Consider the following 15,304-nt stretch of genomic DNA (forward strand, 5'->3'; position numbering starts at 1 on the left):
TCCTTACAGAGGCATGCTGTCACTGTGAACTGTTTATACCATCGCTGTATGGAGTTTGCACTGGGTGCATGTTTACTGAACTTCCTTCTAAAAATCGTTGCTGAACTGTTGTCACTGAGTGACTTACATGAAATTTGAGAACAGCGTATGCTTTCTCGCTGTTTGTTGCCATCTTAACCATTGCTGTGCTCTAGCAGCAAATGGCGGAAACGTACAACACATGCAACAGGAAACAAAACTTTGTGAGATACTTGTCTTCTAACATCACATTCGAACAAATTACATCTAATACTATAGTTACAAATAATATTTGAAACTGCTCCAATTATTTGTAGACACCCTGTATATAGTGAATAGTTTGCAGCATTATTCATAACTCTGTTAGCTTTCTGCCACCCCTATGGTAAGTCAAGTGGAGATTGTTACTGACACACTCATGTTGCCTGCCTCACCATAAAGGCTCTGGCATACTTTCCACATTGCAAGAATTCTCACGGTGCTTTTTCTATTTGGTTTTGCACCACCATCTCCTTTGCATCCAAACGTAAAGCTCTTGCATGCCGAAAACCTCCTAGAAGCACTACAAACACTAACACCACAACAAACAATCTTTTTGTGTCGCACATGTATTTCACAGTGCCATTAAGGGGGGAAAAGCTGTAACATGCAGAGGCAATTCATCTTTCAATGGAGGCATGGCATGTTTTGGAGGGAAGGAAAGATAGTTCAGCCTCTAATCCTACAATTGTATTGTTTTACATTGTGGATATGGTATTTCACTTTATAGTGCAATAGTATTATGTGTATACATAATGTTCAAGAATACAGTACAATAATGTGTGTGGTGTGAGTTTTGTGTTCAAAGGTGTTTATCATGGTCCTTGTGACACTATTGCGATTCACTGTACTTATACACTGTGATTCACAAACACAAATGTATGTTCATGTTCAAATGTGCACTTACAATCAAGTCAGTTTGAAGCAGTAGTGAATATTTTGTGCTACTAAGTGAGAAGTATATTTTTTTTTTGGAGGGGAAGAAATCACGTGATGTGGTAGCATTAAGTTTTGTGTACACATAAAAGTTTACTTGTAACAGACAGGTGCTGTGATTTTTAGATTGTGTGCCTAGAATTCTCCAAAAGGAGGATTTGTATTTTTTAATAATATTTTTATCATTTCTCTTTTTGTAATAATGAGTTAGTTTAATTTGAATAGGTAATTGTCATGCGATTTTTGGTTGTTGCCCATTGGGTACAAATACAAAACAAATATGTTCTGTGTGTGCCCTATGAGTCAGAGATGGAATGGTACTCCAAGTTATGACAATCAAAACTGATTTCGAATGTTATAGTGTGCTTACCTTGCATTTGATACTACAGAGCAGTTGAAATATGGTTCTTCCGTGACACTTCATTACAAAAACATCAATTGTAGATTTCTTTTAATTGCCTTTTTCTATGTTTTCATAGCTATTTTGGTTAAATTCCCATTGGCATTAGTGTACTTTTCATAATAATATTAATAATAATAAATATTTTACTTTCATATCCATGTTATGGTTGTAGTAAAACTATTAACATTAATACAAAAAAACACACTTAAAGTGGCTAAATATTTATGTTTTGAAATTAGGGATGCAATAGTTTAATAAGTTTAATGTCGACTGATATAGGCATAATAGATTGTCAATAAAATTGTTGATAAATAGCATGTAATTTAGTGCAAAATTCTGTCATTTCATTAATATTTTTATGAATATGAACACACAATTATACATCTTGGTTTTGTATAGTGTTAATTATTTTTGTAAGGCAGAAGCCCATTGCAGTCACTTGATTACTTTCATAAATGATTGAGATTACTGAACCATTCTTGTTTTTCAAGGAATGTTTGCAATTTTTTGTCTGATTCGTAGAATAGCAGTTATCAGTATCACTAAATGCATCAGTATTTTATCAGTAAGGGTAGAAATTTCATATCGGCCCATCCCTAATAAATAGCCTGTAATATAGTGCAAAATTGTCCCATTTTGTTGCTTTTTTTAATGTACCGTGGACTCTAATTCAAACTTTGATAATTCAAATTATTCAGTAATTCAAACAAAAGTTTATTTCCCTTGAAATTTCTATTGAAACCAATGTTAAAAGTTCATATGCAACTTGAATTTTCGAACCTTTTACTTGGATAATTTGAATGTCCATAAACAGCCTTAGGGATAAGAAAGTTTATGTTTGATGCATCCTCCACCCTCCTCAATAAACTTTTGCGTGTTAGTGTTCGTCCACTCAACGATTTGTGGAAGTCTCCTTGACTGCCCTCAGTTGTCAGTTGTGATTAGTCAGGGTATGCTGTTCGCAATGTCAAAGTGTGGTGCATATATCACCTTAAAAATGGATAGAAAAGGTAAAAGTTCTTAGAGACATAGAAAGAGATGTGAGGAAGAAAGGTGCAGTATAGAGCCATGCACAAAATACGGCAATATCTATAGTAAGACCCGTAGCCAGGATTTTATTTCGGGGGCTCATCTCTTATCAGCACAGACATCGCCAGAAATATTTGTAGAGGGAGGCACGCCAGTGATAAAACTTTATTAGTAGAAATAATAATGATAATAATAATTATTGCCAAAGTTATAATTGTCATTTTACAATAATAACTATTATAAGTTATTATTAAAAATAAACCAATTTTAATCCAAATTTATTGTTATTATTATTATTACTGTTATTATACAAATTGAGAGACTTTGCTACTTGATCCACCATATGAGTGAATATCCAACACAACTGTTGTCCATTGTTTTTCTTGCATTTTGTACAGTTAGTGTACTGAAATTCATAGTTATTGTATTTCTTATTAACTTTTACACATTCTGTTAAAAAAATGTTAGAGCCAAATTTTACTCATAAAGTTTATATTGTGTGACCTCGCACAAAGAAAACTATACATTTTGAGAGCTGTGGACCCATTTTTCTTTGGATTAAATGGTAGAATATAAAAATATAACTTTGTTCTTGTATAATACACTAAATTTTTTTCGATCTAATGTTTAATCCTGCTAAAGTAAAGGTAAAAAAGGTAAAATGCTCCCCTGTGCTTAGCACCATGCCATGAAGGTGTATAGGGGGTGTGGGGGTAACGCCCCACACTTTCTTGATCCGGTCATGAGTGGGGGTGATGTGATCAGCATCACATTTTAATAATAATTATTTCCTGCTAAGGAAGTAAAATAAATTACCACTACATTATTTAAATTATATATTTGTAATATTTGGGGGCTTCAGCCCCCTTAGCCCTCCCCCTGGCTATGTGGCTGATAGCAAGGTCTACTGTGTGTTCGTAACTTTTGGTTATACTGTAGTACAGCAGTTTTGTTTCATTGATTTTCTTAAAATTTTTAATTTGATTTTTTTTTTGTTTCCCTTTGGAGTTCAATTAAAGAGAGTGTAATTCAATGAAGGTGAAGAGTAACAGTTTCTCACCAGGTGTGCATTTATTTTGAATATTGTCGGATTGAAAGTTAATTATTAAGCTAAATATGATATGTAAGAAATTTCATGAATAAGTATTTACAGAATCCCGTGTAGTCCTTGTAGAGAAGCAACTTCAAGTTACTGCTAATCAAATGGAAGTTCCCCCCCCCCACAACAAACAAAATCTTCAACATGTCCTCTTTCCATTCATGTGTTTTTCTACTGCATCGAAAGTTTGCTATTCCAAAGAGAACAAGTAAAATGATACTCCCATATGTTCAATGCTAAGTTTTCTCTTCCTTCTACAACCATCCAACGAACAGACCTCTCCTCCAGCTCACAGTGGGGAAATGTTGGGATGAGTGGTTTAGGGTCTTTCCAGCTGGCTGGACACTGAAACTGTTCCTTGTGGCGTTAAAGTAAATGTCTTAATATACAATGTGTTTTTTGTAAGGCAGCCACCCAATTCAGGGGTTTATAAAAGAAGTAAATGTGAACCATTCATGTTTCCTGCAGAATATTGGTAGTTATATATTGGATAGGTAGAATATCAGTATTGGTACATTTAGGTCACATCTCCATAATCTTATATCAGTCTGCCCCTTGTAGAAATGTATGGGATGATAAATATTTAGCCACCACATGTACATTTTTTGTATTCATATTAAGTAGTTTTTGTACTGTATGTACTAAATACCGCTTAAAGTTTGCTGGATGCTGTGTGCTAGCAGTTTAAAGAACTATGCAGATGTTTTAAAACATTGCATTTGTTTTAAAAGTTCTGTTTTATTCAAGAGAATCTCCATGTGAATCCTGTTGCCCGAGTACTTCTAATACATTGTTGTGAAAACTATGATTAATATCTAAACAACTCAATACACACAAAAATTCTTCAGAATTTTCTATGAGGATTAATAAAGAGATCTAGCATTTCACAATTTACAATGGGTGCATTCCTTAGTCATGGTGAAATGTGTGATTCACATGAAAATAACTGGTCTCATGAAATTGGTGAAACCCGTTATTTTTTTTTTATTATTTGGTATTTCATTTTCTGTTGAAAATTATACTGTATTTTTTTTTTTAAAATTTGCTGTTTAAAGCAACCATGTATATGCATTGTCTGCAGTGTAGCAAACTATATTCGTGTGACAAACAAGCCTCCCAGTTTGCGTAGTTCATTTGTGAACGAACACCACGCATTGCAGAAAAAGCAACTTTAAGAGTGCCATAACAAACTTCAAGAAACTTCACACGAGGAGTGAAAGAATGGCTTAATGTCATAACTAATTTACATGTGTAGCATGTCCAATATCAGCATTACTTTATGAAACAAGTTTTCAAAAAAGAAAAAAAGTCATTGGTGTGTCAAGATCTCGATTCCGCGATTCTTCTCTGCAGATAATGCAAGAAGAAAATCTAATAATACGTATTCATGAGAGAGTAAGTTAAACTGGAGAATCATTCCATGTGTAATGTAAGGTAAAAGTTTAATTGCAACAACTTTATTGTTATTCGTTAATGATAAAGAATATTTTTTAATGATTTTTAACAGTTATTGTTGCCATAATAGTTCTAGAATAATAATACACTTGTGCTTGTAATATTTACATTGATTACTTGATAAAGTGCATTACTTATTTTTCACATAAATAAAATTTTAAAGGTGTTTTTATTCATTATTTTCACAGATGATCATTTTCCACCAATTCTTGATTGATCTTTTTTTCCTTCTAGTGAGAGCGGTGGTCTAGGGGCAGGAGACCCACGTTTGAGACCCGGGATGGGTGATCTAAGGTCGGAATTTTTCTGGCCTTGTCCCTGCATAAAGTGGCTCTGGGGCTCACCCAGCCTCAAATCAATAGGTACCTTAGTGGGGGGGGTAAAGGCAGCCAGAGCATGGTGCTGATCACATCACCTCCAAAATGCCTGAGATCAAGAATATATCCCCTATGACATGGGAACTTTACCTCTATTCTTCTAGTGAGAAATATTTAATATAAATTTCTTGAAATTGACATTTTGATGATGTACAATTTACACAGTTTTTTGTTTCAACAGTTCAAGTGATCTACACATTGAGTATGTGCTACACTTGAGGTAATAATTAAACTTTTGGGGTGTAAGGTCACTTAAGACACTCAAAAGGCAGCTTCACTTTCACGTAATGCACCTCGGTAACTACATTGCTGCAGGCTGATGAAGCTCTGGTGCCTAGACACAGCCTGGACCCATCCTATGTAGGATGCTTGTTTTGTTTTGATACCTGTTGTTCTCGCATGTGCCATGAATGCTTTCTTACATACTGAAGGGGCCAATGTCGCTTGGTGCTTCGGTCCGAAACCTCCCAAAAAGAGTGGTATGAGTAACAGTTCAGATTGATAACAGCTCAGTGTTGCTTGTAAGAATTGATTTTTAAAAGGATTAATAACACTGGAAAAAATAGAGAAACTTCAATTCCCCCACTCTATTTCTAATATTTATATATAGGGTGTTTCTGTGACCGTAACTGGCAGGGTAAATAGAGACTGACCCAAGTACCAATATAAGATAAGGGACTCCTGTCTGGAAACACGTCATTAAGAAGTTGTAAGCCAAAACTAGTTGATGACAGTGGAATTAGAGAACTGAAAGATGTGGCTTGTAGATTTAATATGGACATTACATTGTATCGTAGAACTTGAAGGCGAATGGCAACCCCCTCATTGATAACAGCATCACAAGAAACTGTCGCATTCGCTCTAATATCCGTGGAGTTGTTCTGACAATATCATAGGCAGCAATGATTCGTGCCAGGAGAGGATTCAAAGTATGTCCCTTGGCTTGGCACCCAATCATCAGCCATTACTGCCAGGCAGTGCACCCTGAATGTCCATATTAACCCTTCGTGGGTCGCGCGAGAAAAGTTACGTCGATGGTCGCGCACGTTCTCAGAGACTGGGTTTTTAAAATATGCCAAATTTATGGTCTAAAATGCCAAATCCTCAATTATTACTAGATCTTCTCATTCAGCAATTGAGATTCTATAAAACTATAAACATGGAAATTCTATAAAATTATAAAAAGGTAATCTTTGTTAATAGGGCATGGAACGGCATTCAGTAAAAATTGGGTATGCCTATAGCCACACATGGACTCAGACATCAAGGGGCTTCAACGAAAACCTCCTAGCAGCTCAAATGTCTTATTAACACAAAACAAAATCGTGGGGTAAAAGAGGAAGGTTAGAAACTCAGCTAGACAGAGGGAGGGTGTTGACAAAACAATCATTAATAAACAACGAGGTTAAAAATCTCGCACCCGAATCAAGAGACCGTGCGTGACCAACGCAGGGTTAATTCTACAAGTCACATATTTCAGTTGTCGTATTCCACTCTCAAAGGCAGCTCCAACTAGTTTTGACTGTTAACTTTTTAATGATGCATTTCTGTACTGGGATTCCTAATCTCATATTGGTACTTAGGTCAGTCTCCATCCACTGTGTCAGTTTGATTCATGGTCATAGAAACACCCTGTATATGGTGAATTGATACCATGTCAGTTAATTCCAAATTATATCCCCACCTGCTTCTGGTGTAATAATTGTATTCAAGAACAAACTTACGTAGTGATAATGCACTTTATTGTTGAGCTAGATATTTGTGTCCTCTTTTCACCACCAAAAAATGTATAAATTCTATACACCCTTTCTACATTATTTCTTAATGTAGCTGTGTGTAAGTTCCTACTTCCACCTGCTCGCATGCCCCTTGGTAGTATCCGGACGGTTTCTGTAAAGGGAATGTCCTTCCTCCTGCGCAGCAAGTTCTTCATCTAGGAGCAGTTCGAAGTTTCCTAGGGCTTCTGACGATGGTACTTTATTCCATTTCACGCTAGAAAAGAAGTAGAGAATAAGATAGATTCTAGATTATTGTAAACAACTTTAATATCTAGACAGATGTTATGCTTTGCAATTATAAATATAAACGAGTTCACATGAAAATGAGGACAAAATATTTTCAAACAGGGGTGGAGTATAACTTGCAGATAACAGTTACGTGCAATCAACATATTTAGTTGCAACCATGTGCGTCGGCAGAGGGGGTCGAGCCAGTCGGTCGACCCCCCCCCCCCCACCCCCGGAAATTTCTATCTACTTTTTTTCAATTTATGGCAATTTATAAAGGAAGCACTTTATTTCACCTCATTTTGCGTCATTGTTTAAAAATTATCTTGAGATATCGAATTTGGTACGAAACGTTCATAATTTGCAACATTGAAACTCTGCTAATTTGTAACTTTCACACCTTCCGAAGCTTCTTATACTACTGCGTTTACTGCTGCTACTGCTACTAATGTTAGAAGTAACTATTATGTAAACATCGTTGTAACAAGTACTATATTATTCATATAATAAACTTATTGGATGCTAAAATAAACTAAACTAAAACTGCTACTGCTACTACTATTACTAGTAGTAATAATAATAATTTAAAATATTGATAATGCAATAATTTAAAAAATGAACCCCTCTTTGACAAACTTCTGCATATGCCACTGGTCTGAATCACAATATTTATGAGAGGAGGGGGTGTCCATGACATCCCCTAGGAAAATTTTCTGGCGACTCCCATGCTTGCAACACTGATTTGTGATTATACATTTTAATCAGGGTGCCTATTTGCATCAGATTGGCCAAGTTATATAATAATAATAACAATAAGACTGATAACATTTGAACTGATAATGGTACCCCTTACCAATTTCCACTGATCTCAACACGGATACTTGAAAATTATAACTAGGGACCAGATGTTAGGCAGAGTGACTATACTTTATTGTTTGAGATATCATAAAGATGGCGTAATGTAAATTCAAGACAGTGTATTATGTTTGCATACACAAAATTTAATTTTTCCCTATTTTTGTGTATATATGTATTTATTTATTATCCTGCGCACAACAGGCATCTGCCCTTTAATGCACAGGATAATAAATAAATAAATATATACACAATAATAATAAAAACATGTGTAACAACCTGTGAGGGCCAGTATCTTACCTACCTCCCATGTGGCAGCAATTAACACTTCAATTCTTGAAAACTACTGATGATAATTCAGTTCTGTCTTTTTTGTACATTTAGATACATACATGTTACGCTATAATATACTGAAATTACAACAATATATCCATTGTTACTATTATAACAGGCTGAGTTTGAAAATGTTGATTTCCCTTCTCAACATTTATGGGATGGATTTTATAAATCAGCTGTTTACTCTTCAACTACTACTTTTTGTTTATATATTTTACTTCTAAATTTTTTTTTCAAAACTGAGTGATGGGCATTACATATCCTGAATGAGTGGTCTTCTGTCGTGCTTCCATCCAGTTTCCTGATGCTAGAAGTGATTTTCCAGAAATTTTTCCATAACCTCGCAGTACTGCTACCTTTTTTCTGTTTGTTCACTTTGGTCAACTGGTGGCCACAGGGTGTGCCGAATACCAATTTCATTATAAAATTTAGAATTTCTTCTTCATTTAACTTATATTATTGGCAGATATGGTGTATGAATTTTATATCTTCTAAAAGTCATGTAAAATATATATATATATATATATATATATATATATATATATATATATATATATATATATTTCATCTCTCTAGAACAATTAGTTCTCGAGCTATCATTATTAATTTTTTAAAAAAATGCAGTGATTTTTCAGTGCGCTCTTGAAAAGTTTCCATCTGTAGAGGCTATCATGCAGGAGAGGTTCATGTCCACTAAAGGTTAGGCTTTTTTCAAAGCAGATGACAGCAATATCATATCACTTGCAACAAACAACTTGGCAACCAGGCAAAAAGAAAACCCACAGTGCAAAAAGAACCATGCATTTGCAGAGAAAATGAACAACAGCCATGAAATTAATAAGAACAAGAAGAAAAATACACATGTGGATACTGTAAGTACTTAATTGTGTTCTAAACTAACATGATAGATACAATACATACTCTGGCATTCCGTCAGGTGGACACACAACAGATATCATGTTGTCAATCAATTTGTACTTCAGGATACGATCATTCACTGTAGTAGAAGTTAAGGATGGAGATGCATTTACCTAAAATTAAATGAAAGAACTATGCATTATCTGGTCGTAATAGTTAGTGCCAGCTGATTGAAAATTCTGATCAGAATGTAGACTGACATGACACAAAACTTGATGTTTGGATAATTTCCCATCATCCAAGGTTGATAATTCCATGTAGTGATGATGTGAAGATGAGACTGGTGAAATATCAAGCATTTAATTTTAAGTATTCTTCTATTGAACTTTGTGTCTTATGCCCTTCATCCTTGTCACGATAACAGTAAAAAATAGGTTAGAAATTGAATTGCAGCTACGAACATGTTTTGAAAAGAATGCATGTCATATCTTTATGTAGGGTTAACTTCAGTGGCGGTTCCTCCATGGAACAGAGGGAACAGGCTGTTCCCTCCTACTTATCTTGCTTTTGAGCTATTTATATTAACATAATAAAAACACTTCTTTCTCCCGAAATCAACGTTTCCAAAAGTAACACTGAAGAAAATCTTTCACCGTTGCTGGACGTTTGTTTACGTCACCTACCCCCAATGCATCATGGTTCTCACCCTCTACTGTCTGACGCCGAGTATTTCCGACCACGCACGAAGGTAAACGATCCCCACGGCACCTGAACACACTAGCTGTCCCCTCAGAGAGGTATTGCGGATTCGCTTTTCTTCCAGTTTTTGCTATGTGCCGAAGTTTAATCGCGTCATAAGTGATACTTTTGAATGTAGAAAGTCTATAACTTCCTAATCCCGTTGAGAATTTGCGTCTGACATTCATAACGAACTGGAAAAATCTTTTAGAGTCTAATCGTCTACTAAATGCCTTGGCTAAATGCTGGGAAATAGCTTTCGAGGGAACAGCTCACATCACCTGTTCCACCAACCCCAAGACCAAAGTTTCAAGACACTCAGCGGCGGGACAAGAAAGCGAATGTTGAGAGTGTTGTTATATCGACCGGCTGACGAAAGCCTTTATTTCATTGAGCTTTGCAGAAAATACAACAAACCAACACACATCCTAACTATTAAAAACTAAAACTAAATCATACACAAGGCATTTTCAAACGAGTTACTACAACTCTGTAAAATGATTAACTGTATATTCTTCCAGTGGCAAATAATATTGTTGTCCTTGTTTAATCCTGAGAAGGGAGTCTGGAACAGGTCGGGTTTTGTCACATTAACAACTTCTACTAATCTAGCGAACGTCATGAAAAAACTCTGCCATCTGTGTGCCATTATTGCATTGAGGACATTTGAATTACAAGAATACTCAACTCTATGAAAAAACGTCAACTTATTCTATGAATAAAGAGATGAAACAGGTTCCGATAAAACATTTTTTTTTCTCTGATCACTCATAAATTTATATTATCAAATTTTTCTTTGTTGCGCATCAACAATTTTATTTTTAATGTTTTCTTTATATTATATCACATTAGGTTAGGTGGCAGAACAGCCTCAGGCTGAACCTCACCCACGCAAATAAAGAATTTGAATTTGCTTTAAAATTATTATTGTCATATAATTTTAACGTGCCTCATGTTTGTGACTTCTGACAATTTGTAATACAGTATATGTATCGTATATTTATTTGGTTCATTTCAATAAGGGTTGAATTTTACTTGATTTACCTTATTATATTAAGACACCCATGCGGAGGGGTCAAGTGCAGGTGACCTGTTCCCCTGCCTCAATTATCACCGCACACCACTGGTTAACTTGTAAAATAAAATTTTCATACAAATTCCATTCGGCATTATCTCCTTAGTTAACTAATCCATTTTTTATTGTATATTTTCATTGCTTGCACTGTAGAATTATTTCTCTTGTAGTCTACGGTTATTACAAGCATAAAAACACAGTTTTCATTGTGACGTTTCAGGAGAACACATGCTCCCTTCATCAGACAATTATTTTTAGTTTGATTAAAGATACAGTTATAACAATGTTTAAACATTTTTTACAAAATGCAATGGATGTGGTCAATGTTACATTGTTGTAATATAGCAACTTAACTGTGAAATAAGCCATCTGATTTATTTCAGATAAAAAATTTTGATCAATTTTTTTTAAAAAAAAAAATTGAATCTGAAATGTTTGATGAAAGGAGCGTGTGTTCTGAAATGTAACAACAAGAAACTGTATTTCATGCTTGTAATAACTGTAGACTACAAGAGAAATATTGTTTTTATTGTATAATCAAATTAGAAATACTGCATATCTATGGAAAATATTGATTTCAATTGGTATGCTTGATTTTACTTTGCTTTTGTACCACTTTGGCTAATCATGATGATGATGATGAGTGATGATATGATGAAATTGATGAAAGGACACTTGCATTGACACACGACCCTTGCATTGTAGCATGTTGTGCCAACCATTTGCTGTGGAAATCAGCTTAGGGAGACTTTTCTACTCAAACCAACATATGAGTGAATATGACTTTTTCATTATTTTTCTACATTTCATGCAGTTATTCTACTGAAATGCATAGTTATTCTATTTTGTTATTAACTTTTACATACCTTGTTCAAGAAAAATTATGATGATTCAGTGCAACTAGATATAGTTTTTAATTATTTTAAATTAACATGTCAGAGTGTTTTGTTCCTACTTCCTGGTGCTATTGGATCTTCGGCTTGTGCTAGTAATTTTTTTTATTTGTAATTTTTTCAAAAAACTGCTATCATATTATTCAAAATTCTCAAAAATTACATCTGTTTAACATTCCTTCTACAATATTCAAGTGAATCTTTATGTGGTTTGTTTTTGCTGTTTTCTCGATATCTGTGTGTGATAGAAAATAGGTTTATGGCGCCATAAAACTACAGATATCCAGACAACAGGAAAAGCAAACAGCATGGAAATTTACTTGAATGACCTAGATGGAATTCTAAACACACTTAGTTTTTTTCAAATTTGGAATATCGTAGTGGTGTCTTGAATGGAGAGGAATTAAAGAAACACACTCCTAAGACAGGATACGCTTTAACTAATTTGAAGTTTAACATCTCTATATTTTACGTAATTGTAGTGCATGTATTTTATATTCACAGGTACTTCTGCTAACCACTTCTTTTCCAGTTCTTGAGGGATGGAAGGGGTCACTTAATAAGGTCACTAAAATGCCAAATTATCTTTAATCCTCGCTAACAAGGCTCTGGTGCTTGGAACTGCAACCGTGATAATCATTGCAGAGTTTCCTAATGTGAGTCATTTGTTTCAAATCCAAGTGTCATTTTTCATTTATTCTTCACAATCGTTTTAGTTTTAGAATTGTTTTTATATTAAGCAAATTTGTCATTGCAAAACCCCACAATTGACACGCAAGTATAGTATACACATTAAACAATCAATTTTATTTTTTGAATCACAATATTGTGACCTCCTTGCGCAGATATTGCTGAAAAAAAAGCCAGCTCTTCTGCATAGCAGTCAGATACCCTATGGATTAGAAAAATCATTCGAAATTACTACTAACCCTAACGTCTGATTCAGCTAGGGTTCGGGGCAAATCCAGATGAAATATTATCATAATGTTGGTTTAAGTTTTGGAATAATCTAACCAGGTGTGACCTAAAGCCCTCCTAACCCAGGCAACTTGGCAGGGGATTCCCTTTGAGTAATGCCAAAACCTTATTGTTGATCTTATAAACGTGGCTATTTGTTTTAAATAGAGTTGCATTTGTGTAGATAAAAATTAAATGAAGTTACTGCTACGTAACATATTAAGTACATAGGAATTTAAGATTACTTTTATTTTGTTATAATTGTATAGGTATTAAATAAATACAAGCCTTCAATAAACATGTTCTTTAACAGTAACACTTACAGTATTTAAAAAAATAAGGCTATTATTTTTCTAGTTAAAATCGTAAATATACACATATAACATGGTCTTGTTTCTTATTAAGGGGTAGTGGAAAGTTAGGAGGGGTGCATGGTAGCAATTAAGAGAGGGTGCACCGAAAATCCACCTTGGAATGACACTTTTATGTTGAACCATCCATGCATCTAACAGTAATATCACTTTCATCAAGAACTGAAATTATACTTTTCTAGAAGAATAAAATGTTACCTAACTTACCTCAATGAGCCATGGTTTAAGATTGTCATCTATGATGATATCATAGCCATAGCACTCGAAGCAGTGCCTATCATTGGCCATGACGGGAGCTACTGCTTTTAGCGAATGCACTATAAGCCAGGATATTGATTTGAACAGCTGCTCAGTTATTGCTTTTCCTCTGGTGCTTTCAAGATACAGCCTCAGGTTCTGCACGCTTAGCTTCCCCCCATGCATGCAGTTGTACTCTCCCTGTAAGTGAATTTCATAAAATCACAAAAAATTCGGGTGTGTGGCTTACATATGTATATTGCTCTTAACATTGTAGTGACCATCTGGAAAGAAATTGTTATTGGTCGCGCGGATTGCTATTGTGATCCATCAAATGTTATTATAGTCTTTTTTTTTCTTCTTCATTTTTTGCCAAAGCTTATCTTCTTTTATAGCGGGAATGTCCTCTTTAAAGTATTCTGGTTCACTTAACAAAAAATTACAAGTTATTTTACTCAATACATTACATACTAAATGTTACGTGAATTACATTTCAAACAATGTATAGCTACGTAGAAATGTTTCAGCGAAAAATACAGGCTCGACCAGGATGAGCCTGCATTTTTCGATGAAAAATTTCTAAGTAGCGTATCATATCCTTAGGTATGAGGGATCTTATTGGGAATGTAGCTCACTTAATCATTCATCCTTGATGGTAGAGCAACTTGCTGCTCATAGTGAGCCTGGTGGTAAGGTGCAAGAAGTACTAATGTAACAAGATACACTAATAAAGAACTAGAAATGGCAAACAGTTAACACTTGGATTTTAAAACTTCGAACCTGAATCATACATGGTGAGGGACAGTAGCGTACGCAGGATTTCATCAAGGGGAGGGTTATATCTAAAACTTTTTCCAAATTCGCATTACCATTAATTTATTATACTTTAATTAATTAATAATATTCATAATTAATTAATAATACTGATAATTAATTAAATAGTTTAATTACTACTAATAATACTACTAATGCAGCTGCTGTTACTACTAATACCACTACTATTATTAAGTAGTAGAGATCTATATAAATATATTTATGAAAGCAATAGGACAAAATTATTTTCTAGTCATTCGATTGTCAACAAATCCTTGGAGTTTTTTGTTTCTTTGTTACGAAATAATTGTCTAGTCAGTGGTTATTTATTTATGATAGTCCATAAAAACAATCAAATATATTAAATTAATTGAAATAATCAAAATATGAAACTCAGCCAAGGAGCCACAGCATGGAGCCGCGGTAGTCTAGTCTGACAACCTCACGGGAGATCCCCGGAATTGGTTAGAATTTATCCAGCCTTGTTCCCGCACCCAGCATCATATCAATGGGTACCTGAGAGCAACCCTGGGGGATAAATGCTGCCGGAGCATGGTGCTGATCACATCACCCGCAAAATGGCCGAGATTGAGAATGTGTGGAGCCCCACCACACCACTACATGTGCTTTCATGACACGGTGCTATATGCATGGGGGAATTTACATTACCTTTACCTATGGGAACTCACCCAGGATGATGATGAGGCAGGAGAATACATGTTGCTAAATTCCACTCCACTGAGTGTATGTTTTTGTTCAAGAGTAAGTTTATAGACATTCCAACACATTTATCACTTTTAGGTGATTCA

At 34.7% G+C, this 15,304-nt stretch overlaps 1 protein-coding gene across 1 annotated transcript in view; it reads right to left on the reverse strand.

Moving 5' to 3' along the window:
• Positions 1-7,151: 7,151 nt before the first annotated feature.
• TTLL1B (Tubulin tyrosine ligase-like 1B) overlaps positions 7,152-15,304 on the reverse strand; it is a 65,086-nt gene continuing 56,933 nt past the window's right edge. Inside the window, exons 6-8 of the mRNA XM_083133549.1 lie at positions 13,653-13,883; positions 9,475-9,584; positions 7,152-7,348 (exon numbers count right to left, since the gene is read on the reverse strand). Coding sequence (XP_082989675.1) covers positions 7,201-7,348; positions 9,475-9,584; positions 13,653-13,883 — 489 coding nt within the window. The 3' untranslated portion in view covers positions 7,152-7,200. The remainder of the gene's footprint in view (positions 7,349-9,474; positions 9,585-13,652; positions 13,884-15,304) is intronic.

Source organism: Lepisma saccharinum, chromosome 13 (genome assembly GCF_977018435.1).
Source record: "Lepisma saccharinum chromosome 13, izLepSacc3.1, whole genome shotgun sequence".
NCBI lineage: Eukaryota > Metazoa > Arthropoda > Insecta > Zygentoma > Lepismatidae > Lepisma > Lepisma saccharinum.